This window comes from Mesoplodon mirus (assembly GCF_964341445.2).
Source record: "Mesoplodon mirus genome assembly, chromosome: 14".
NCBI lineage: Eukaryota > Metazoa > Chordata > Mammalia > Artiodactyla > Ziphiidae > Mesoplodon > Mesoplodon mirus.
This window is the reverse complement of record NC_138990.1, coordinates 15,278,118-15,303,399: the sequence shown is the minus strand read 5'-3', so window position 1 is coordinate 15,303,399 and position 25,282 is coordinate 15,278,118. Positions and strand designations below refer to the sequence as shown.

The 25,282-nt window shown below is 52.4% G+C and overlaps 2 protein-coding genes across 5 annotated transcripts in view; one reads left to right on the top strand and one right to left on the bottom strand.

The window, feature by feature from the left end:
* Positions 1-1,795: 1,795 nt before the first annotated feature.
* Positions 1,796-7,455, top strand: ANKRD23 (ankyrin repeat domain 23; the record flags this gene model as incomplete). The annotated part of the gene is given in 16 exon segments (XM_082643010.1): positions 1,796-1,822; positions 2,490-2,583; positions 2,875-3,001; positions 3,195-3,255; positions 3,457-3,583; positions 4,003-4,103; positions 4,728-4,757; positions 4,761-4,847; positions 5,096-5,194; positions 5,285-5,383; positions 5,481-5,508; positions 5,511-5,572; positions 5,715-5,800; positions 5,802-5,811; positions 5,888-5,905; positions 5,909-7,455. Coding segments are annotated over 16 exon segments (1,131 nt in total). The 3' UTR covers positions 5,984-7,455.
* Positions 5,655-25,282, bottom strand: part of CNNM3 (cyclin and CBS domain divalent metal cation transport mediator 3) — a 30,798-nt gene continuing 11,170 nt past the window's right edge. Inside the window, exons 2-8 of one of the 4 annotated variants that reach the window (XM_082642030.1) lie at positions 17,328-17,471; positions 16,182-16,331; positions 15,718-15,887; positions 15,436-15,532; positions 14,947-15,080; positions 14,454-14,592; positions 5,655-7,598 (exon numbers count right to left, since the gene is read on the bottom strand). In XM_082642030.1, the coding sequence (XP_082498156.1) occupies positions 7,585-7,598; positions 14,454-14,592; positions 14,947-15,080; positions 15,436-15,532; positions 15,718-15,887; positions 16,182-16,331; positions 17,328-17,471 (848 nt within the window). In that variant the 3' untranslated portion in view covers positions 5,655-7,584. The other 3 variants (XM_082642029.1, XM_082642027.1, XM_082642028.1) reach the window with 3 other exon arrangements.

Genomic DNA, 25,282 nt, shown 5'->3' with positions numbered 1-25,282 from the left:
GCTGCGTCCTAACCACTGGACTGCCAGGGAAGTCCCCAAAGATGTTTATTTACAGAGGCATTTTCAAACATGTGGATTGGAGCATGGGGTGTTCGCAGCACGGGGTAGGTGAGGTTCTGGCACTTTTGAGTGCGGCGTACGCTACTGTGGAAAGAGTGCTGAGTCGTGAGTACGTAAAGCATGTAGAAACGTGTAGGTGCGTACACACAACACACAGGAGGAGCGTGAGGAAGCTGTGTGTTAAGCTGTACCCGTGGCTTCCCCAGGCTCCATGGCAAGAGTACTTAACCAAGGGGGTCCTGAGCTTGATCTGCTGTGTTTGGATTTTTTACCAGAAGTAAGTTTTCTCTTTGATAAGTTATACCAGTATTAAGTTAATACCAATTAGTTTCACGTGAATGCCAGTAAGTCTTCTGCCGAGAATTTCTGATGCAGCTTGTCGGTGCCCTCGCCCTCGGACGCTGGAGGAGGGGAGTCTCTGTGCGGCAGGCAGTGGAGTCCAGAGCTGAAGTCCTGCTTGTTCTTGTCGGTTTCCCCTCACTCTCCTCCAGGTAACCGTTTCCCTCCTCAAGAATCACCTTTGACAAAAACACCCTGGAGCATAAGGATGGAGTTTCTCTCAAAAGCTCTGGGCTCCCTGGGTCTCAGAGCTTGGAAGCAGTCACCAAGAAGCCAGCTGTGGGCTGGGCCTTGGGCTGCCCTGGATCCACGGTTCTCCCTCCCACTGGCTCGTCCTGGTCATCTCTGCTCATGTTGCCCCGAGTCTTACTCACTAGGCAATCTGATGGCTAGTGAATAAGACTCCAGAATCGGAGTGACACGAGCAATCAGATTTCCCTTCAAAGGTCAAGGCAGAATTCAAGGCACAGCTGGGTGGAAGACGTGCTTGGTGTCTTAGGGAGAATTAGGAAGTTTGGCTTTGGTAGCTGCACACTGATTGCTTTGCAACTGGATTAATGGTTAACGTTCGTACTTGGACCTGGAGCGGATCTGAACCTCACCTTCCTGGCGAAGGGCGTCTCCGTGCCCAGGTCCACCAGGTCCCTGGTGGGGGACCTGCGTGTCGGCCGTGGGAGGCTCTTCAGGAGGCATGAGGGGCTGATCACAGGCTGGGCTTGGCTTCTGATGGTGGCCTAGCTTAATCGTTGACCTTGACCGTCACAGTGGTGAGGGAGCAGGGTGGGTATCTGGGGAAGGAAGCCACCACCAGGAGCAGCCTAAGCGGCCTAGAAACTGGCCGGGAGTTGGGAAATCACTTGATCTCCTCCTGTAGCAGCCAGGAAGCTTCCTGAGGCAGAGGTCGGCCTCTTGTGCCTGTCCTTTAGAGGTCCTCTTTAGGAGTCTGGCTTCCTTTTGCCAGGGCAGTTGGGCTGGGTCTCCCAGGGTTTTAGGCGGCCAGACCTACAGCAACGTGGAGGCTCACTTCTTTTTCTCGAGGGCATCTACACTTAGGAGAATGGGAGCTATTTCCCCCTGAACCTGGGCTGGTGGCCCAGCACCCAGGATGTGTGTTTATTGGTTGAATCACTTCTGAGTAGGTGCGGGGTGGGGGATGGCACAGGTGCAGGATGGGGGGTGTCTGAGGATGCAACTGACTCAGCTCAAAACAGCTCTTTCTCCCGCGCCCGCAGTGGGCTGTGTGCCCACACCGGTACTTTGGTGGGTGTTACGGAGCCACGGAGTTGTCTGGCCGGGGCCCGAGCCTCTGCCCTGCCCCCCCGGCCCGCAACAGCTCTCCTATAAAAGGGCTGAGCTGCTCGGCTCCTCACTGGGGTCGTGACGAGCAGGGGGCGCCATGGACTTCGTCAGCATCCAGCAGTTGGTGAGGACGTGGAGCGGAGGCTGGGCAGCTCCTTTCTGGTGCCTGAGGTTTTAGGAGTAGAAACCTGTAGTTCTTTTCCAGCCTGTCTGCCTAGTTCTCGTGTGAGGTGGTGAGGGGCCAAGGAGCAAGAGAGAGAGACAGTGAGAAAGGCGTCTGGCGATGGTAGACGAGAAAATCCTTGAGTGTAGTGGGTTTTGCCCTGGACTGTGATGGCCAAAGAGGAACGGGAAGTGGCGGGTTACCCCGGGAGACACAAGTGTGGCTGGGTGTTGGCTGAGCTTAATTGTGTTGATGGTCTTTGCTGGGGAAATGGTCTGGAGGGTCTGGCTGCCTTGGCTGGGGACAAGGAGAAGGGCGCTCGAGTTCCCTGGGCAGTGAGAGAAGCAGGCACACCAGTGACACTTTGGGATGTCTGTTGTGAGGGATGGGGCATGGAGGGTAGCGAGGCCCGGGGCGTCACTTTGCCCCACAAGCCCCACTGCGGGCCAGGGCCCTGCTGGCCGCAGCCCAGGACAGCCGCTGCTGGGAGGCGGGTTGCAGGGCCCAGGAAGTGTTAGGCTGCCCGAGTTTGCTTTAGAAGGGAATGGAATGTAGTTCTACGTGGCTGGAAGCCCTGCCATCGTATCATTCCAGCCTTTTCTCTCCCCTCAACGTGCTTATTCCTCAGGGCTCCCCAGCCACTGAATCACGGGGCTGGGGGCCGGGGGAGGAAGAAAAGAACGGACCATTGTTGGGTGGGTTCTGCCCTAAGCACAGCACCGGTAAGTCATTTCATCTTTATAGCTCCAAGAGGTAAGTGCTAGTTTTACCCCATTTTATCATGAAGAAACATAGCTTCACGAAGAGTGAAAATTTGAACAGAGGAATTCAGAATTTTATCCGGGAGGCACCTCCTTTGTCCCCCCGGGCTTGGAGTCAGGTGGCAGTGTGGTGTGATCGGGTAGGAATGTAAGGACAACAACCCAAGAGGGAGGCCCTGAGCTCACCTGGACGCAGCCCAGCAGCATAAATAGATGCGGCGTCAGGCCCCGGCCGCAGGGTTCCTGTGACAGGACGGAGTGAGCAGCAGTCAGCCCCCGGGCCTCGGGCGCTGCTGCAGGTGGTGAGAGCCAGCGACAAGCACGGGGGTCAGGGAGCCGGCCGGGGCCCGCTCTGCCATGGGGCTTTGAGAGGGGTCAGGCCAGCTCTCAGATCCACATCCAGATCACTAATCTCTGTACGTCAGCTCCTGGCAGGACCCCCCCGTCTGGCACAGTTGTTTTTTCTAAGGGCTCCTCCTAATTTTTCTGATTCTTTGTCTGTTCCTATAGGTAAGTGGAGAGAGTCGAAAGGAAAGAATTGGGACGTGGACATGGAGTGTCTGATCCTGGAGGCTGGGGCCCCAGGAGGCCGAGGCCCGGGAGAGGCAGGAACTGGACGAGGAGAGGAGGAGAGTGAGTGGCGGGGGGCAGGGGGCACGGGCAGGTGGAGTGGGGGTGCTGTGAGCCCGGGGCTCGGGGTCTGACAGCCTGGGCGCGGCGCTTCTCCTGCGGCTGGGAAGACGAGGGTTAAAACAACCAGGAGCTGCCCCGGGGTTGCCGTGGCCAGCAGCCAATGGCTGGCGTGGGCCTGTTTCTGCCCGCTTTCCGCCCCAGCATGAAAGATTCCACAGTCCCAGAGCTAACTCGGAGAGTTTGGCTGACCTGGAAACGTTGGTTCGAAGACGGACAGTAAAGCGACTGAAACGCAGAGTACGCCAGGGCACCCGAGCCAGAGGTCAAGGTGAGCGGGAAGGCGGGTGCGTGGGAGTCCACACCAGGGCTGGAGTGCCTGAGCAGGAGCCCCCCCACCCCGTCCCTGTGGGAGGCCTGGGGGGGAGTGACACTGCTGCCGCGGCTGCACAGCCCGCACCAGGGGGCCCTCCGCCCCCGGCGTTGTTTTCCACGGCTGCTGCCGGAACCAAGTACCCCAAACTGGGGGCTTAAACAACAGCTATTTATGGTCGTCTCAGAGGCTGGAAGTCCAAGATCAAGGAGTTGGCAGGCAGGGTTGGTTCCTTCTGAGGCTCTGGGGGCGGATCCGTCCACACCTCTCCCCAGCTTCTGGGGTTGGTGGTGTTCCTTGGCTTGTGGCCTCGTCGCCCTGATCTCTGCCTCTGAGCTCACGTGGTCTTCTCCCTGCCTGCGTGCCTGTGTCCAAAGGTCTGTCCCTTCTCAATAAGGACACCACTCGTATTGGACCGGGGCCCACCCTACTCCAGTACGACGGCATCTTAACCGATTACAGCTACAATGACCCCATTTCCAAATAAGGTCACGTTCTGAGGTACTGGGGTTAGGACTTCAACAATATGAACTGGGGGGCGGAACACAAGTCAATCCGTAACCCCGCCCAGTACCTATTCAGTCAGAATCTTCTGGGGGCAAGTTTTTTTGTTGTTGTTTTTTTAATTAATTTATGTATTTTTGGCTGCGTTGGGTCTTCGTTGCTGCGCGCGGGCTTTTCTCTGGTTGCGGCGAGCGGGGGCTACTACTCATTGCCGTGCACGGGCTTCCCATTGCGGTGGCTTCTCTTGTTGCAGAGCACGGGCTCTAGGTGCACGGGCTTCAGTAGTTGTGGCTCGCGGGCTCTAGAGCGCAGGCTCAGTAGTTGTGGCACACGGGCTTAGTTGCTCGGCGGCATGTGGGATCTTCCCGGACCAGGGCTCGAACCTGTGTCCCCTGCATTGGCAGGCGGGTTCATAACCACTGCGCCACCAGGGAAGTCCTGGGGGCAGGTGTTTAAATCTATTATTTGTATAAACCGACAGTGCGCTGGTCCTCCGCCAGCTCTTTGGAACCACTTGGCTAGACTGGTGAGGCTGTGTGTCCCAGAGGCCTAGTGTGGGGAGTGAGTTGGTCTCATTCTTGAACTTATCCAGCTGTAGCCCCTGGCCCAGCTGGAGCCCGGGGACCTGTAGGCGTTCCTGAAGGCAGCTGCTGAGAACCAGGAGGCCCTGACTGACAAGTATCTGACAGACGGAGAGGACCCCAATGCCCACGACAAGGTAGCGAGGGTGGGTGCAAGCGTGCGGCCTTCAGCGTGGTCCAGTCAGAGCCTAGAAAACTGCAGGGCTTTTCTGTTTTATGGGGCACGGGTCCCATGATGCCTCCTGAGTCTGGAGGGAGAGGCCCTTCACACGACGGGGGAGTAAGCAGCTCTGTTCAGGTTACCAGCTCTGAGAACGGGGTCGCGGGTGGGACCTCCGGGGGTGGCCATGCTCCCTGCACCTAACTCCCGTCCGCAGCACCCCAGCTCCACCACACGGCCTGGCACCGGGCCTGTCCGAAGGGTCACAGCCAGCTTGTGAACAAGCTGCTGGAAGCGGGTGCCACCGTGGACGCTCGGGACTTGGTGAGAACCAGGGAAGGGCCATCCCCACGGCAGACCCCCCTGCCTGGCATCTCTGCAGGTCAGGGTTACTTTGGTGCTTTTGTTTTGCAGCCGGACGGGACCCCTGTGTTCTGGGCCTGCTGTGGAAGGCACCTGGACATCCTCAAACAGCTGCTTAACCGGGGCGCCCGGGTCAATGCCCGGGATCAGGGGAGGGCACAGGCTGTGGGGCGGCCCAATGCTCTTCCTGGGGTTGGGACACGGCCTTGCCAGCTTGGAATGACACTGAGCCTCACCACTCCCTTAGATCTGGGGCATGCCCCTGCACATGGCCGTGTGCACCGCGACTGCCTGCAGCACCTCATTGCCTGCAGGGCCTGCGCTGACGCACAGGACAAGGTAGGCGTCTGGTTGTCCCGGGCTGGGGTGGCTTCATCCCCGGGGGCCACGACTAAGGCAGCCTGAGCTCAGCGACAGTAGCTGCTGAGCTGACCCTCCCCGGGAAGTGGAGGTGAGGAGGACGCCGCCCCTATCTCGACGGGAAGGGGACACGGCTCTACATGAGGCGGTGCAGCCCAGCCACTACAGAGCTGTGAAGGTGCTGCTGCTCTACGGGGCGGGGCTGGCCTGAGGATGCGGTGAGTGCCAGCGAGCAAGCGGGGCAGGCAGCTCCGGGGAGGGGAGTGGGGACTCACCTGGAGTCCTTGTCCCCAGGCTTCAGTGACCCCAGTGTAGCTGGCCCAGGACGGGCAGTGGGGCATCTGGGAAGCACTGCAGGTCCACGTGGGGCACCCCCGTACCCAGTGCTGACAACAGCTGATCCTCGGGGCCACTCGCAGCCACCATTCCATCCCGTCATCTCCACCCCCGTGCCACTCACGTGTCTCACCTGCTTGGTCTTCCCTCGGTCACGACTCCCCGCTCAGGGCTGATTCCGTGCCTCCAGGCAGCCCTGTCAGACCAGCCTCCCTGGCTTTCTGTCCCAGGCTGAGCCGGTCCCCGCTGGGGCGCAAACTGGGGGCTGACACAGAAGACCCAGGGGTGGCAGGCGGGTGCAGGAAACAAAGTGGGTCCAGATGAGGGGAAGTGGAGGAGTGTGGGGGCCCAGGACGGAGCAGCACGGGGACAGCCTCGAGCTCCCTGGGGCCTGTGCCAGGGCTCCTCAGTGCCCACTGGTTCTCGGTCCAGGAGGCGGCTAGGCTCTGCCCTGCACCAGGGCCCTCCTGCCACCAGGTGGTGACTCGGTGCATGGCCAGCAGCAGATGCCCTTGGGCGCAGGTTTCTCCAGGGGCCTCCGTGCCTGGCGGGTCTGGCCGTCTGGAGGGGGCTGCTGGACGGCTTTGAGCACCCCTGCACAGAAGGCCAGCCCCAGCCTGCTTGCCTCAGAAGCCCCAAGGCCGACGAGCTGGAGCTGTTTATTTTAGGGAAACCTTGTGCCCTCTGTCGAAGGCTTCGGACAGGCCTGCCCGCTGCCCTCTGGTTGGCCATCTGGTGGCTCCCCTTGTAGGGGGACATGCCCGGGTGCTGGGGATTGCTTGCGGCCCACTCAGCTTTTGGGGCGGTGGCCTGTAACCCTACTCCGCCTCCGGCACTGACGTCACCCCGGCCCTGGTACTAGAGTGCGTGCTCTCACGTGGCCCCTGCAGCCGCGGCCGTGCTGCTCCACCCTAACCCTCGGAGGCAGGACGGGGAGGACTCCGAGCTCACCTGCTCCTTTCCCTCCTCCACCGACTGGGGGTGGCCCGAGGCCCCACCTCCACACGCTCCCCTAAAGCTTCCCCCGCTCACTGTCCTTTCCTGGTCACGCTGCATTGGTGCAGACCTGTGCTGTACTGCTGGCGGGCAAGGTCCTTACATGCCAGAAGGTGAATCTTAGAACAGCTCTGCCCTAAACTGAGAACCACAGGCAGAGGGTGGGGCTCCAAGATGAAGGTTAGCCTCCCTCACATAAGGAACCTGGGTTGATATCCATTTTGCAGCAGTTACTTTTAGTCTAACTGGTGGCCTTCTCAGGCCAAGGACAAGGCAATTTCTATTCTATGAAAAAGCTGACAAGAGCTCCCAACAGGGGCCACACGCCTTCCCCTCACATGGGCACCTCCTGCCCTGTCCTGACAGAGGCCCGTGCACCCAGACGCTGGGGCCATGGGAGAAACAGGCGTTCAAGTCCATGGACAAGACACTTCCCATCTAGGAAATGGGGACACTTAAGTGACAGACAAAAATACCTTTTTATACGTATCAGTAGTTTTTGTTCATTAAAACTGGTTGATTATCCATCACGGCCTGGTTGTTTTTTCTGGGCTGAGAGGGGCCAGTTCCTCAGAAACTCAAGCCTGATAACCATGCCGGCCTGACAGCAAGACAGGTCCCCAGGGGCAGAGCATGTAGGCAGGGCGGTCTGGGGCTTCTCAGCCTGGACTGCCTATTAGAATCAAGAGGGAAGATTTTAAAAATCCTGATGTCCAGATGGATTACATCAGAATCCCTAGGTTTGGACCCAGATATCAGCATTATCATACAGATGACATGCTTGTCTATGTAGGAGATCCTAAGGAATCTACAAAACCAAAAAAACGGACTTTCCCGGCAGCTTAGTAGTTAAGACTCCAAACTTCCACTGTGGGGGGCGGGGGGCGGAAGGCAGGAGCACAGGGTTGATCCCTGGTCGGGGACCTAAGATCCCGCATGCCACGCGTCGCAGCCAAAAAAAAAAACAAACAAAAAAACCCCACTTAGAATAAGGGAGTTCCAGCAAGATCTCAGGATACAAGATAAACATACAAAAACCTTTTTTCTACATACTAACAATGACTCTGAATTTGAATACTAAAATTAAACACACAGTACCATTTGTAATTGCTAAAAAGAAAACCCACTTAGGTGTAAATCTAATAAAACATCTAAGGACCTGTATGCTAAAAACTACAAAATGCTGACGAATGACACCAAAGATTTAAATAAATGGACACATACACATGGATTGAAAGATGCAGCTGAGTAAAGATGTCAGTTCCACCCAAATTGATACACAGGTTTAACACAGTTCCTACCAAAATCCCAACAAGACTTTTCTTTGTATATGTAGACAAGATTATTCTAAAATTTAAAACTAAAACAACTCTGGAAAAGAACAAAGTGGGAGAAATCAGTCCACTTGATTTCAGGACCTAATAAATTGCTGTAATAATCAAGACAGTGTGGTACCTGTGAAGAGATAGACGCATCGGTCAAACAGAACAGACAACCCAGAAATAGCAAATATGCCAAAAGGTGCAAAAGTTATTCAACGGAGGAAAGATATGCTTTACGACAAATGGTGCTGAAAGAACTGGACACCTATAGGCAAAAAAAATTTTTTTAAAGAAACTTAAAATGGATCACGAACTTACTTTCGCTCTGCAAAAGAATCCTGTTAAGAGGATGAAAAAATAAGCTACAGATTAGGAAAAAATATCTGCCAACCAAAAACCCAATAAAGCCTAGTATTTAGAATATATAAAGAATTCTCAAAACTCAGCAGTAAAAAAAACAATCTAATTAGAAAATGGGCAAAAGACATGAACAGACATTTCACCAGGTCAAACAAGCACATGAAAAAATATACATTCGCCATGATGGAAATGCAAATGAAACCCACGATGAGAAAGCACTACACACCTACCAGAGTGGCTAAAACAGAAAATAGTGACAATACCAAATCCTGGAGCGGATGTGGGAAAATACTCACACATTGCTGGTGGGAATGTAAAGTTGTACAGGCACTCTGAAAAAGTCTGGCAGTTTCTTTTAAAACTTAAATATGCAGTAACCATACAACCTGGCAACTGCACTCCTAGACATTTAGCTAAGAGAAAAGAAAACCAATGTTTACACAAGAACCTGTAATGAATGTTCATAGCAGCTTTATTTGGAATAGCCAAAAACTGGAAACCACCCAGATGTCCTTAGGACAGTGAGTATATGATGGAACACCACACAGCAACTAAAAAGGAATGAGCCATTGACACGTGCAACAGCCTGGAGGAGATTCCAGAACATTATGCTGAGTGAAAAAAGCCAGTCCCGATGGTTACATACTGTAAGATCCCATTTATACAACATTCTTGAAATGACAAAATTATAGAGATGATGGACAGATTAGTGGTTGCCAGGAATTAGGGATATTGGCCAGAGGGGGTGGGGTGGGGGCTCTAAAAGGGTCTGCTGGAGGGAGATCCTAGGGAGGAACAGTTCTGTATCTAGATTGCAGTGGTGGTTACACAAATCTACATGTGATAAGATGCTGCAGAACTATATGCCCACGTTGCACCAGTGTCAGATTCCTGGTTTTGATACTGCATTGTAACTATGTAAGATGGAATCATTGAGGAAAACTGGGTGAAGGGTACATGGGACCTCTATCTTTGCAACTTCCTATGAATCTGTTAATTATTTCAAAGTAACAAGTTACTTAGGAAAAAAAACCACAATAGCTCTAAATGCAACTTGGTATCCTGGATTGGATCCTGCAACAGAAAAGGGACATGATGGAAAATCTGATAAAAATCCAAGTAAGGTCTGTAATTAACAGTTTTGTACCCATGTTAATTTTTTAGTTTCGATAAATGCACCAAGGTTATGTGAGATAACGTTCAGGGAAGCGGGTGTGAAGGGTATATGATCTGTGAACCTAAAATAATTTTAAAGAATAAAATCCTGATGCCTGGACTGATTAAATCAGAATCCCTGGGGGGTGGGCCCCAGGTATCAGTATTTTTAATTTGCCAGGTAATTTCCTATGTGCAGCCAAAGTTAAGAACCACTGTTCTGGAGAGAGAGAATTTTAAAGTATCTACTTCCCACCTGGGTTTGCTCCTGGAGAGAATTCCTTGAGAAGAGTCTCTCAGTGAGCATGGCACTGTGTTTTGGCCTTCATTCCCACTGATCCTGGATAAGGACCCAAATGCCTTTGGGAAAGGTTCCAGAAATCCTCCCCCCTCCCCATCCTCGGTCCCCGTGATGCCCTGGTTTCTGCACAGCTGAAGCACTGTGGAAGGTGAGTTTAGGTGAACCAGAAGGCGAGACAAATGCCTTCTCGTTCCCGCTTCTCTAAAACCCGAGCTAGAACAGAAAAAAAGCAAAGAGCTTGAAATGTTTCAGAGATCTAAGAAAGACTCCAATGTCATGTTCTTTTTTCCAAAGGACGGAGAGGGTTCTACCTGGATCACAACCAGCCCTGGCTGCCCTGGCCGCCCTCCGCGCACCTGACAGCCGCACAGCGCCCCTGGGGGGGCCGCGGGCTGCCCTCTCTGGAACCCCACGACCAAGGCTTAGGTGCAGCAGAGCGGTCCCTTCCTCCCACGTGTGACCTTTTCTTAAAACACAGGAAACGACAATACTGTTAGTGGCGACTGAGCCAGGCAGGCGGAGGAGTGGCAGGAGGAAGAGGTTCCTCAGCCCCGCGGGGCCAGCGTGAGAAAGCCACCTGCACAGGCGGGAGCGGGGCTGGTGTGACAGGCTTGCGTCCAGGTTTGGCACATGGGACAGGCTGGGCGCATGCTCTGAAGCATGGCATCGTAAGGGGAGCCAAAAAGGTCACGGTGGCCAAGACCATGGATGTGAACCCCCAGCCCACACTGGTGCTCCTGGTTTGCTCAAAAAGTGCTGCCAGCAGCAGAAGGCTGGCAAACTAAAAGCAAAGAGAGTACAGGTCACGGCCACAGAAAGGCAGTAATTGTGCACTCACATCGTGGCTTGGCCAGGAGAGGTATAAGTACACTGCACTGTCACAGGGAGGCTGGCCCAGGGACTGGAGGTGGCACTGTGCCTTTCATTCCGTTCGGAAGCAGGCCTGGAGGGCTGGCCCCAGCGGACCCCCATCTCCTAAAGGGGGGCAGGACCTGCTGAGGCTCCTGGCACCGGCCTCTGGTTCTGAGGGCAGCCAGGACCCGCATCCATGAGGGCCATCTAAAACGTGGCCTGCAGGGGATGGGGACAGGCTGGCAGGAAGCCGCTCCTTGGCTCGCTCCAGTTCCCCACGTGATTGTCCGTTCCCCAGACTCGGGGCTGCCTGCCAAGCGGTTAAACTCCCGGGTTCCGCCCAGGGCTCTCCTCCGCCGGGAGGCCGGGTCTGCTGTGGCTGGACCCTAGAGGGGAGAGGGGAGGAGGATCAGCATCGAGCCAGTACAGGCAGCGGGTCCTGTGACACCAGGTGTTAAGTCCTCTTTAGGACGGGAAGGGGCGGGGGGGCGGGGGGGCCGAGGAGCCTCAGGCCTCCTCGGGAGACATCAAGGCAGAGCTGGGAGCGTTTAGTTAGGAAAATGCTCAGCCTCATGAGAGAAGACCACTGCCAGGACGGATGCCATCACTGAGAGGCAGGGCTTCTGCCCGTGGGAGGCCGAGGCCATAAGGCCAGGCAGGAGGCAGCTGCCCAGACAACACAGCAGGCACTGGGAGGGAGCTTTTGTTTCCAAGGCTGAGCAGGCATTTCATGGTCCCTCCTGCCCTCCAGAAAAATGAGATGAGAAGTAGCAACAAGGGACAGGAAGCACCCACTCACCCCCATGGAGAAGTGCCCCCCATCTGGGGGGAGAGGTCTGCAGTGCCCCCCAGCAGCTAACAAGCTGGCAAAGGAAAGCAAAGAGAAGGTAAAGTAAAAGGCAAGATATTTACCTTGCGTGTTGTCTTAAAACAAAAAATGCTCACTAGTCCACAGTCAATTATCAACTGCAGTTTCCAAATGTGCCAAAGAGGGAAAGGCCTACTGGGAAAGCTAGAGAGAGGAGAGGGAAAGGGAGAGGAAGGGGGAGGGGGGAGGGGGAGGGGAGGGAGGGGGAGGGGGAGGGGAGGGAGGGGGGAGGGGGGAGAGGGAGGGGGAGGGGGGAGAGGGAGAGGGAGGGAGGGAGAGAGAGGGAGGGAGGGAGAGAGAGAGAGAAGACCAGCTATGGAGCTGCTCCGGCAGAGCCGCTCCACTCGGGCAGCTTGGGCAGCACCACAGAGTCAAGGCCACGGGGGCGAGAGGGGCCCAGGAGGCTCGGTGTCAAGCTCGGACTCTCCCTGGGAATCCCGCTCTGGGACTGATCGATGTGGAGGGGATTTTCCGAATGAAGCAGTGGACCAGGGTTCCGGAAGGTGTTTCTGTAAAGGGCCAGTCTTCTTAGGCTTTGCAGGCCTCGGGGGCAACAAGGCAACTCCACCTGCAGCCGAGTACAATCCCTCAGCAGATGGGCACCCCCAGTAAAACGTTACGAGAACAGGCAGATCTGGCCCTCATGCCATTTGCCGACCCGGCTGAAGGCAGCTCAAAATCATCATGCTTTCCAAGCATTTCAGACACTTCTCTGCTGGGGAAGCTAGAGCCAGTCACCCAGAGGATGGCTCTGACCTGCACCATTTCAGCAGCGCCCCGGGGACACGTCCAACATGTGTGGCGACACTGAGCTCCCCGGGCAGCAAAGCAACAGGTTAACAGAGATAAAATGCAAGACCCTGAGGGCTGCCCAGGGCCAATGTCAGGCCGCACTTAGGGGAAAATCTCCAACATCATGACTACAGGACAGGGGCTGGTTGGTAATCCGTTACAAAGAGGAAATGACCCATGAGCCACCAAAAACGATTCTCTCAGAGGACTGCCTCACGAGCCGCTGAAGCCACAAAAGGATTGAAAAACCCCTGGGTATGTGATAAAAGATGAAATGAAGGGAAAAACCAGGATTCTTAGACTTAAGTTTGTACCTTATACACAACCCGTGCAATCTGAGTAGCAGGTGGAGCCAGAAAAGGCTCACATGTGAGAAAACCAAAACCAAAAGGCTCACATTTTGAAAAACAAAAACGTCCTGGCTTTCGAGACCCGAGTCTAACTTGATGGTGCGAACCTCTGTGTGAGGGGTGCCTCACAAAATAAAAGACCAGTCACAGTGGGTAAACAGAGGAGCGGGCTCCGCCCTAAGAGGTGAATGAAGGGTCCGTTCATTCCAAAAGGACTGCGACCAGGCCCGGATCCAGGACCCAACACAACCCCCCAGGGTCCTTCACCAGCACCACAGATGGAGCTCGCAGGAGTGGAGCCACCGACGCAGCTCAGGAAGCACCTTTCCATTATAAAAACACGTTTCCCTTCTCAAACGTGGGTCCGGTAACCAAGGGTGCGCCCAGCCTCCAAGCCAGAGTGCCCGTCTCTCCCGGCCTCCGACTCTTCACCTGTAAAATGGGCGTGACAACTACCACCTCTCAAAACTTCAGGGAAGTTTTCTTAGTTGAGTCAGGACGAGGAGAGCCCTCAGCACAGCGCTTGGCCTGGGAAGTGTTCAGTAAGGGCTCGGCGTCCCCACTGCAGGGTAAAGGGGATGGAGCACAGGCAGTCAGGCCCCTGCAGTTCCTTCCACGGCCTCTCCCAAGCCCCGCCAAGCCCCGGAGGACCTCAGACCCCAACCTAGGAGCTCGGTCAGCATAAAAGTACCTTCTTGAATAACAAGGACAAGAAAGTTCCCTGCTGTTTTACCACTCCCATCCAAAGCCCACCCTTCACAGGCTCCTTTTTTATTTTCCCTCCTTCCCACTCTAAGGGTGGGGTTTCCCATCCCACTCTGCAAAGTCTGTTTCTTCCTGCTCCCAGTGGAACGCCTGGATGGGACCAAACGCCTCAGGAGGTGGTCTTCTGGGTTTTGGGGATGGTGTCCACCAGCCACCTACCTTCTGAGCCAGGCCCACTGGTGACCCAAATCTTCACTTTCTAGGTGACCTAACCCTAACCCCAGATGACCCAATACAGCGCCTGAACGTGACCATACTCCCATTTAGCAACTACGGTTGACCCCTGAACAACTCAGGTTTGAACTGCGGGGGTCCACTTATATGCAGATTAGTTTTCAACAGTAAATACTACAGTACTACACAGGCTGTAGCTGGTTGAATCTGCGGATGCAGAACCACAAATACAGGGGACCGACCACGTCACACACAGAGCTTTGACTGCGCAGAGGGTTGGCGCCCCTAACCTGCTGTTGGTCAAGGGTCAACTGTATTCTCTGATTAAATCAACCCACCCTACAGGCCCTGGAGAGAAAATGCTGACTTACATGCTCTACTCAAAATGTCAGCTGACCTATAGCTCAGCAGTGACGAATTATTAAAAACACAAGAAGGGAGAGAGAAAAGGACAGGGAGACAAAGGGAAAAAGAACGAATGTAGGGCAGGGAGAGGGCAGAGAGAGCAGGTGTGTGTGTGCAGCCAGGACGGCAAAGGGCACGCTCGCCCTGGGGTCAACGCCGCGGGATGCAGCCGCACGGGGCTCACCTGTGGCTGCAGCTGTCTTGTCACCAAGGAGCCGGGTCTGGCTGCCTGGGACGGCCTGCAGGTCCGCGTTCTCAGGGGACTGCGGCAAGGCCTGGGCTCGGGAGGCCAAGAGTGCATTGAGGTACTGCAGCCGCGTGACCTGGGGCACAGGAAGCATTGCAACTCGTGCAGCTGGACGGAGAAGGTGAGGTGAGGGGCCACACCCCTCCCTCCTGCCCTCAAGCCCCCGAACGAGGGGTGGGGGGTGGGGGTGGGGTGCGGGGCGGAAGCGTTGTTAAGATCTCCAAGGAAGCTGGGTGCTTAGGCCACCAGCAGACAGGGGGGCCAGGCCATCCACCCTTCACAGCAAGTACAAGGTCTTGCTCTGGGAAGTCTCAGATAGACTCAATCAGAATTTATTCTTAATCCACTCAAATGTGTGACCAGCTGGTCTAGCCCTCGGGGATGCAAAGCTGGTTAAAAGCCAGCACCAGTGAGCAGCCCAGACAGTCACCTTGATGAGCTGCAGGTCAGAGAGGGCCCTCACGGTGTAGTCAGGACAGTAGGCAGACAAGCGGGTGCCTTCGGCGGGCTCAGGCAGCGGGTCGTGGCGGATGGACTGGAGCGAGGACACCGGGGACTGGTGAACTATGAGAGGACAGTGGGTGACGGAGCAGGCCAGCCCCACCCAGCCTCTGAGATCCACCCCACAAATCACCTTGGTGAGGGAATACAGCCAGGGGCTCTGAAAAGGATGGCAAACACGCTCCTCCTGGGAAAAGTTGTGCAGGGGTGGGGAGGGCAACAAAGATGAGCCCCGAAGAAACGCTGCCCCACCCTCCATGCAGCCCGGAGAAGGGCCAGCAGGTCCCAAGGCAGACTGCCTTGCAGGAGGCATGGGCTCTGCAGGAAGGACAGGCCAGACGCGGGGCACTGGAGAGCCTCGGCAACGCCCACCCAGCCGCCGGCCCTTGCCTCCAGCTCTGGGACGGCTGCAGCTTACCCGAGGATGGCGCCGTCAGGGCGGACACTCCGTAGTAGGTGAAGGCCCCATTCTCGAACTTCAAGCCCTCTTTCCCGATCTCCACCTCAACCCTGCCCTGGGAGATCGGGGAAGAGGGGGAGGAAAGAGGTGGACAGGTTATCCGTCCTGCCAGCCAAGAGCACAAGGAGAGAGCGCCGACCCCACTCATCCAGGGCGGGTGCATCTGGATGTTCCTTCCTCTTCTCAGACCCTCCCCACTTCCTAAGCAAGTGGTGGGCTCCAGGCCGGGCTCGCAGGTACCTGCAGGATGAGGATGAAGTAGTCCACTGGCTGGCTGCGCTGGTACAGGTAGTGGTGGGCGGCCAGGCGGTCGCTCTCGTCAAACCTCACTTCCTGGTTGACGCTGGGATGCTTCAGCAGGTGCAGCAGGACCTTCTCGGAGATTCGCAGCGGGCTGAATACATCCACCTCTGCCCCACAGGGGAAACAGGTGCGGGGACAGTGTCCACCGGGCCCAGCGCAGCCCGTGTAACCGCCTGCCTCCCGCTGCATGCCTCGGCTCCCCCAGCCTCCCACAACACCCACCCGGCCGCGGCTCCCTGCCACCCACAGAGGAGCCGCTTCAGGTGACCCGAGCTAATGACAGGGCAGCAGAGAGAGTCGCCGAAGTTCTCCTGGACACCCTCCTGCTTACTGGGAATGGGGGGGGGGGTCTCCTGATCCACCGGCCGGTGAGCAGGGATGAGGCCCACCCTCGCCCTCACCTCGGGAAAGGAAGCGCTGGGTGGCCAAGAGCAGCTGAGGCGAGATTTTCACTTTATAGTCATCGTCAGACACCTTGAACAGGGAGAATTCCTCTTTCTGCCTGAGAGGGGCGCTCAGAGACGCAGGCTTCTTCTTCACCACGGTGTCTCCTGGGGCGGGGAGAAGAGGGCCTGCTTAGGCTCCAGCAGTCCTCCATCAACATGACCGGACCAAGGGGCACGTTGCCTCTCCCTCCCCCCAAGGCCTTGGGGCTCCTGGGGGGGGACAGCATCAGGGCACTGCTGTCTTGACGGCACCTGGCGGCCACTCCACCCAGGCAGTGATCTGGTGCCCGGTCAGAGGGGCAGTAGCCTGCATTCCAGCGATGTCCCAAGAAGTAGCAGAGAGGCCTGCTCCCTCCTCGGAGCTGGGAGAAGATAATGCTGATATGAATGGCAGACAGCTTATGTAAAACAACAGGCCCCTCGCTAGAAAGCACATGTTGGAGGATTACTGGTGCCAAACAGCCGCTAACCTGCAGACCCCCTGCCTACGGCAGTCTGAGATGCCAAACCAAAATGCTGCATTTGGGGGGCAGACACGTGGGCAGAGATTCACTTCCAAGCTCACAGGGCAGGCAGCTCAGTGTCCCAGGGGGCCCACGTGAGGCCCGCCGTCAAGCATGGGCTCTGTGTCTGCCCTGCAGACCGCAGCTGCCATTCCAAGAGTCAGGTACTTCTAAAACAGAATCTCGGGCCCCACGATCATCTGTTTGGGGAAGAACCTCTCAGCAGTAAAGAATGGGCTTCTTTGAGAAGACACTTCTATACAACGGAACAAGAGAAAGCAAACGGACCACGGAAGATAAACACTGGGAAAAAGCCCGTTAAAGGCAGAGCTCCGGGCAAGCCCTGGGACTGCAAAGCCACCCATGGGACGCGCCCCCATGGCTCTGCATCCAGGCACAGGTATGAGCCCTCCCTCCTGCAAGGGGCAATCCCGGCCCACGCAGGGGTAAGGAGACGGGGCCTGGGTATGTGACGGCTCTGACCCGAGATCCAGCCCCGCTTCTGACAACACGGAGACCCGCCATCCTCTGATACACACACGTCTCTGTAAGCTCGAAAGACCAGCTGAGCCGGAAAAGCGCGAGGGCCAGGACTCACGGTAGTCTTCAGACTCGTCCAGGATCTCGGACTTGATGATCTCCTCGATGACGTCCTCCAGGGTGACCAGGCCCAGAACCTCGTAGAAGGGGTCACCTTCACCCTCGTTGTTCACCTTCTGCACGATGGCCAGGTGGGACTTCCCTGCGGGGAGGGACACTTGCGTTACAGCTTGCTAGGGGGCCTCCTGTTTTCCTTAGTCCCATGTGACTGGCCCACCACAAGGACAGAAGCTGATGTCTATGTTCCCACAACACGCCAGGCACCAGGAGAGACTCTTCCTAGGTGCCCATGAGGAGTAAGTCTCAGACCCCACGTCCACCTGCCCAAGTCCCCCCAGGCAGCGGCGGAGCTGGAGTCACCGCGGGTCTGTGCGACTCCACGCCGTAAACGTAGTTTAGACAAGGATGCATCCGGACCAGAACTGACACCGTATACAGCAGCAACCGGACCGTGGACACAGGGCGCCGACACCAAAGACGCTGGCTCCCCGGGGACAGTCTGAATGCAGAAGTCGAGAGGGCCACCCCGCCTGAGTCTCCAAAGGGAGCGTTCCCAATTCTGAAGCTACCCTGTATTTCCAGAAGCCGAGGTGCATGAAAGTCACCCAGGGAGATGAAGATGATGGTAATCAGCCAGTCAGAGCCCAAACTGTGCAGGAGGAAGAGCAGGAAGCTGCAACTCCTCTCCTTCCTGCTCTGCATCCTCCTCAGGTGAGCTAACTGCTTGTTTTACGAGAAAATGTAAGCTTGAGAAAAGCCCAGCCTCAGAGTGCTGGGGAGTGTTAGGGAAACTTCAAGAATATACTCTGTTTCAGGTAAGTGCTTTTTCTCCATAAAGCTTTATGCTTGTCCAAAAGCCACAGAATGTGGGACTTCCCTGGCAGTCCAGTGGTTAAGACTTCGCCTTCCAATGCAGGGTGTGTGGGTTCAATCCCTGGTCGGAGAGCTAAGATCTCGCATGCCTCAGGGCCAGAAAACCAAACCATAAAACATAAGCAATATTGTAACAAATTCAATAAAGACTTTAAAAATAGTTCACGTCAAAAAAACCATTAAAAAAAAAAAAAAAAACCAAAAAGAAACAGAATGCAAGTCATACAGGTAATTTAAAACTTTTGAGTAGCTACATTAAAAAAAATTAAAGAGACAGAAATGAAATCAATAATATTTTATGATGAACTCAATATAATCAAAATATCATTTCAACATGCAGTCAATGTAAACATATGAATAAATATTTTTCCTTTTCTGAGTACTAAGTCTTTGATATCTGGTGTGTGTTTGGCACTCCCTGCACATCTCAGTTCAGACTGGTTACCGTTCAAGAACTCAGCAGCCACTTGTGGGTAGTGGCGACTGGACTGGACTGTGCAGGTCTAGGATATGGAACTGAGAGCAAACTCATCTCAACCATGCCCCGCCCCCTTTTTATCAGTATTTTTTTTCACTGAAGTACAGTTGATTTACAATATTATGGTAGTTCACACTGTGTACAGCAAAGTGTTTCAGTTATATTTTTTTCAGATTATTTTCCATTATAGTTATTACAAGATTTTGAATACAGTTCCCTGTGCTATACAGTAAATCCTTGTTGCTTATCTATTTTATGTATAGTAGTTTGTATATGTTAATCCCATACTCCTAATTTATTCCTCACCCCCTTCTCCTTTGGAAACCATAGTTTGTTTTCTATGTCTGTTTGTTTTGTAGAGATTCATTTGTATTATTTTTTAGATTCCACATAAAAGTGATATATAATATTTGTCGTCTTTCTCTGTCTGACTTACTTCATTAAGTATAATATTCTCTAGGTTCATCCAAGTTGCTGCAAATGACATCACTTTATTCTTTTTTATGGCTGAGTAGTATTCCCTTGCATATATACCACATCTTATTTATCCATTCATCTGTCGATGGACATTTAGGTTGCTGCCCCTTTTTATTACTAGTGAATAAAGCACAGGGTAAAAGCCGGCCTGGACCTGCATGTAAAGGGGTGCTTGCTTCAAGAATCCTTTGGTAAAGCAAAAAGTCAAGCTCACCTCTTTGTGTGAATCCTACTTTACACACCTTGGGTTCAATGACAACGTAGTGACTGGGTTTAGAAGCACATGCTTTGGAAGCAGCTGGCATGCCTCTGCCTCATTCTTTCAGCATCCGTGCCCCCTGCCCCGCCCCCAGTAATCAGGTATAGGAAGATCTCTGCTCCAAAGTTGGAGGGAATGAAGATGTCAAGAATCAAGCAAAAGCTATTATTATTAGACCACTAACCAGATATCAAGAAAGGAAGGAGGCTGTAAAAGAATAAAAAGATCACATTTACTGTATGTCATCAAATCCAAGATGTCATCAATCATGAGACATCCTGGTTACAGAGATGTTAAAATGCAAAAAAAATGTGCATCTGAGAATTGAAGAAATGCAGTACAGGGCTACGTCATTTCAATGTGCTTCGCAGATACTGCTTTTTTTTTTTCCCAACAAACTGAAGGTGCGTGGCAACCCTTCGTCGAGCAAGTCTATCAGCACCATTTTTCAGACAGCATCCGCTCACTCTGTGTGTCACATTTTGGTAATTCTTCCAGATTTTCAAACTTTTCCATTCTTATTAATCTGCTATGGCGATCTGTGTGTTACTCTTGTAATTGTTTTGGGGGAGCACCACCAAGTGCACCCACGTAAGACGCGGAACTTGATAGATACTGTGTGTGTTCTGACTGCTCCACCAACTGGTCATTCCCTGTCTCCCTCCCTCTCCTCCCCTCTCTCCCTGTTCCCTGAGACACAACAATATTGAAATTTAGGCCAATTAATAACCCTACAATAGGCTCTTAAGTGTTCAAGTGAAAGGAAGAATCACAGGCCTGTCACTTTAAAACAAAAGCTAGAAATGATTAAGCTTAGCAAGGAAGGCATGTCGAAAGCTGAAACAGGCTGAAAATTAGGCCTCGTGCACCAAACGGCCAAGTCGTGAATGAAAAGGGACGGTTCTTAAAGGAAATTAAAAGATCTACTCCAGGGCTTCCCTGGTGGAGCAGTGGTTAAGAATCCGCCTGCCAGTGCAGGGGACACGGGTTCCAGCCCTGGTCCAGGAAGATCCCACATGCTGCGGAGCAACTAAGCCCGTGCGCCACAACTACTGAGACTGCGTGCGCTCTAGAGCCCATGAGCCACAACTACTGAGCCCACGTGCCACAATTACTGAAGCCCGCACACCTAGAGCCCATGCTCTGCAACAAGAGAAGCCACCACAATGAGAAGCCCACGCACTACAACAAAGAGTAGCCCCAACTCGCCACAACTAGAGAAAGCCCGCGCGCAGCAACAAAGACCCTAAACAACCAAAAATAAATAAATAATAAATAAATAATTTAAAAATTTTAAATAAGAGCTGCTCCAAAAAATAAAAATAAACAAACAAGCAAATAAATAAGTAAATGTGCTACTCCAGTGAACACGTGAATGTTAAGAAAGCCAAACAGCCTTCTTGCTGATATGGAGAAAGTCTGAGTGGTCTGGATAGAAGATCAAACAAGCCACAACATTCCCTTACCCAAAAACCTAACCCAGTGCAAGGCCCCACCTCTCAATTCCATCAAGGCTAAGAGAGGTGATGGAGCTGCAGATGAAAAGAAGCTACCAGAGATCGGTTCATGAGGTTTAAGGAAAACTGTCTCCATAACATAAAAGAGTAAGGTGAAACAGCAAGTGCTGATGTAGAAGCTGCAGCAAGTTATCCAGAAGATTTAGTTAAGATCGTTAATGAAGGTAGTTACACTACACAACAGATGTTCGATGTGGACAAAACCACCTTATATTAGAAGAAGATGCCATCTAGGACTTTGATAGCCAGAGGGGAAAAGTCAAGGCCTGGTTTTAAAGCTTCAAAGGACACGCTGACCCTCTTGTTACGGGCTAATGCAGTTAGCACGTGATTTTAAGTTGACGCCAATGCTCACTTAACATTCCAAAAACCCTAGGGGCCTTGAGAATTATGCTAAATCTACTCTGCCTGTGCTCTATAAATTGAACAATAAAGGATGACAACACATTGGTTTACTGAATATTTTAAGCCCACTGTTGAGAGCCACTGCTCAGAAAAAAGATTCCTTTTAAAGTAGTACTGCTCACCGGCAATGCACCTGGTCACTCAAGAGCTCTGGCGGAGCCGTATAAGGAGATTAATGTTATTTTCATGACTGCTAACAAAACATCATACTGTAGCCCATGGACCAAGGAGTAATGTCAACTTTCAAGTCTTATTTAAGAACTACATTTCGTAAGGCTACACCTGCCATAGATAGAGATTCCTCTGATGGATGTGGGCAAAGTCAATTGAAAACCTTCTGGAAAGGATTCACCATTCTAGATGCCATAAAGAACATTCATGATTCATGAAAAGAGATCAAAATATCAACACTGATAGGAGTTTGAAAGAAGTTGATTCCAACCCTCATGGATGACTTTGAGGGGTTCAAGACTTCATGAAGGAAAGTAACTGCAGATGTGGCAGGACGAGCAAGGGAACTAGAATGAGAAGTGGAGCCTGAAGGTGTGACTGAATTGCTACCATCTCAGGATAAAACTTTAATGGACGAGGAGTTGCTTCTCATGGATGAGCAAAGAAAGTGGTTTATTGAGATGGGAACTACTCTTGGCAAAGATGTTGCAAAGACTGTTGAAATGGCAACAAAGGATTCAGAACATCATATGAACTTAACTGATAAGGGGTTGGGGTTGGCAGGGTTTGACAGGACTGACTCCAATTTTGGAAGAAGTTCTACTGTGGATAAAATGCTATCAAACAGCGCTGGGTGCTTCAGAGAAACCGCTGGTGCAGGGAAGAGCCAATTGATGCAGCAGGCTTCACTGTCATCTTAAGAAACTGCCACGGCGACCCTAATCAGCAGCCACCACCCTGATCAGCCAGCAGCCACCAACATCGAGGCAAGACTCTCCCTTATCAAAAAGTTTATAACTCGCTGAAGGCTCAGATGGTGCTTAACATTTTTTAGCCATAAAGGTGTTTTAGTTAGATTTTCCAGGGGACCACGCTGCCCAGCATGTGGGATCTTAGTTCCCTGACCAGGGATCAAACCTACACCCCCCCCTTCAGTAGAAGCACAGAGTCTTAACTACTGGACCGCCAGGGAATTCTGCCACGTTTTTGTTTTGTTTTGTTTTGTGGTACCCGGGCCTCTCACTGCTGTGGCCTCTCCCGTTGCGGAGCACAGGCTCTGGACGCACAGGCTCAGCGGCCATGGCTCATGGGCCCAGCCGCTCCGCGGCATGTGGGGTCTTCCCGGACCAGGGCACGAACCCGTGTCCCCTGCATCGGCAGGTGGACCCCCAACCACTGCGCCACCAGGGAAGCCCTGCCACGAAGTATTTTTAAATTAAGATAGGTACATTGTTGGGACTTCCCTGGCAGTCCAGTGGTTAAGACTGCACTTCCAGTGAAGGGGACACGGGTTCAATCCCTGGTCGGGGAACTAAGATCCCGCATGCGGCATGGCACAGCAGCCCCCCCAAAAAAGATATGTACTTTTTTTAGACACAATGCCAACTGTACACTTAATAGACTACAATATAGCATAAACATAGTTTTAAAAATAGATCTTTATTGGCGTATAATTGCTTCACAATACCGTGTTACTTTCTGCTGCACAACAAAGCATATCAGCCATATGCATACACATGTCCCCATATCCCCTCCCTCTTGAGCCTGCCTCTCACCCTCCCTATCCTACCCCTCTAGTTCATCGCAAAGCACCAAGCCGATCTCCCTGTGCTACACCGCTGCTTCCCACCAGCCAACTATTGTACATTCAGTAGTGTATATATGTCGACGCTACCCTCACTTTGCCCCAGCTTCGCCCTCCCACCCCATGTCCTCAAGTCCATTCTCTATGTCTACCTCTTTATTCCTGCCCTGCAACTAGGTTCATCAGTACCCTTTTTTTTTTTTTAGATTCCATATATATGCCTTAGCATACAGTATTTTTCTCTTTCTGACTTACTTCACTCTGTATGACAGACTCTAGGTCCATCCACCTCATTACAAATAGCTCAATTTTGTTTCTTTTTATGGCTGAGTAATATTCCATTGTATATATGTGCCACATCTTCTTTATCCATTCATCTGTTGACGGACATTTAGGTTGGTTCCATGTCCTGGCTACTGTAAACAGTGCCGCATTGAACATTGTGGCACATGACTCTTTTTGAATTATGGTTTTCTCAGGGTATATGCCCAGCAGTGGGATTGCTGGGTCATATGGTAATTCTATTTTTAGTTTTTTAAGGAACCTCCATACTGTTTTCCATAGTGGTTGCATCAATTTACATTCCCACCAACAGTGTAGGAGGGTTCCCTTTTCACCACAACCTTTCCAGCATTTATTTATTTATCTATCTATCTATCTACCTATTTATTTATTTATTTTTGCTGTGTTGGGTCTTTGTTTCTGTGCGAGGGCTTTCTCTAGTTGCAGCAAGCGGGGGCCACTCCTCATCGCGGTGCGCAGGCCTCTCACTGTTGCGTCCTCTCTTGCTGCCGAGCACAAGCTCCAGACGCACAGGCTCAGTAGCCGTGGCTCACGGGCCTAGTTGCTCCACGGCATGGGGGATCTTCCCAGACCAGGGCTCGAACCTGTGTCCCCTGCATTGGCAGGCAGATTCTCAACCACTGCGTCACCAGGGAAGACCCCAGCATTTATTGTTTCTAACTTTTTTGATAATGGCCACTCTGACTGGTGTGAGGTGATACCTCATTGTAGTTTTGATTTGCATTTCTCTAATAATTAGTGATGCTGAGCATCTTTTCAGGTGCCTCTTGGCCATCTGTATGTCTTCCTTGGTGAAATGTCTACTTAGGTGTTCCACCCATTTTTTAACTGGATTGTTTGTTTTTTTGATATTGAGCTCCATGAGCTGTTTGTGTATTTTGGGGATTAATCCTTTGCCTGTTGTTTCATTTGCAAATATCTTCTCCCATTCTAAGGGTTGTCTTTTTGTCTTGTTTATGATTTCCTTTGCTGCGCAAAAGCTTTTAAGTTTAATTAAGTCCCATTTGTTTACTTTTGTTTTTATTTGTTACTCTAGGAGGTGGGTCAAAAAAGATTGTGTTGTGGTTTATGCCAAGGAGTGTTTTTCCTATGTATTCCTCCAAAAGTTTTATAGTGTCTGGTCTTACATTTAAGTCTTTAATCCATGTGGAGTTTTTTGTCCTGTTTTTGTGATACGCGGGCTTCTCACTGTTGTGGCCTCTCCCGTCGCGGAGCACAGGCTCCGGACGCGCAGGCTCAGCGGCCATGGCCCACGGGCCCAGCCGCTCTGCGGCACGTGGGATCCTCCCAAACAAGGACATGAACCCACGCCCCCTGCATCGGCAGGCGGACTCTCAACCACTGCACCACCAGGGAAGCCCTGGAGTTTATTTTTGTGTATGGTGTTAGGTAGTGTTCTAATTTCATTCTTTTACATGTAGCTGTCCAGTTTTCCCAGCACCACTTATTGAAGAGACTGTTTTTTCTCCACTGTATATTCTTGCCTCCACTGTTGTAAATTAGGTGCCCACATGGGCATGGGTTTATCTTTGGGCATTCTATCCTGTACCACTGATCTATATTTGTTGTTGTGCCAGTACCATACTGTCTTGATTACTGTAGCTTTGTGGTATAGTTTTAAGTTGGGGAGCCTGATTCCTCCAACTCTGTTTTTCTTTCTCAAGATTGCTTTGGCTATTCAGGGTCTTTTGTGTTTCCATATGAATTGTAAGATTTTTTGTTCTAATTCTGTGAAAATGCCATTGGTAGTTTGATAGGGATTGCATGGAATCTGTAGATTGCTTTGGGTAGTACAGTCATCTTCACAATATTGATTCTTCCAATCCAAGAACACGGTATATTTCTCCATGTGTTTATGTCATGTTTGATTTTTTTCATCAGTGTT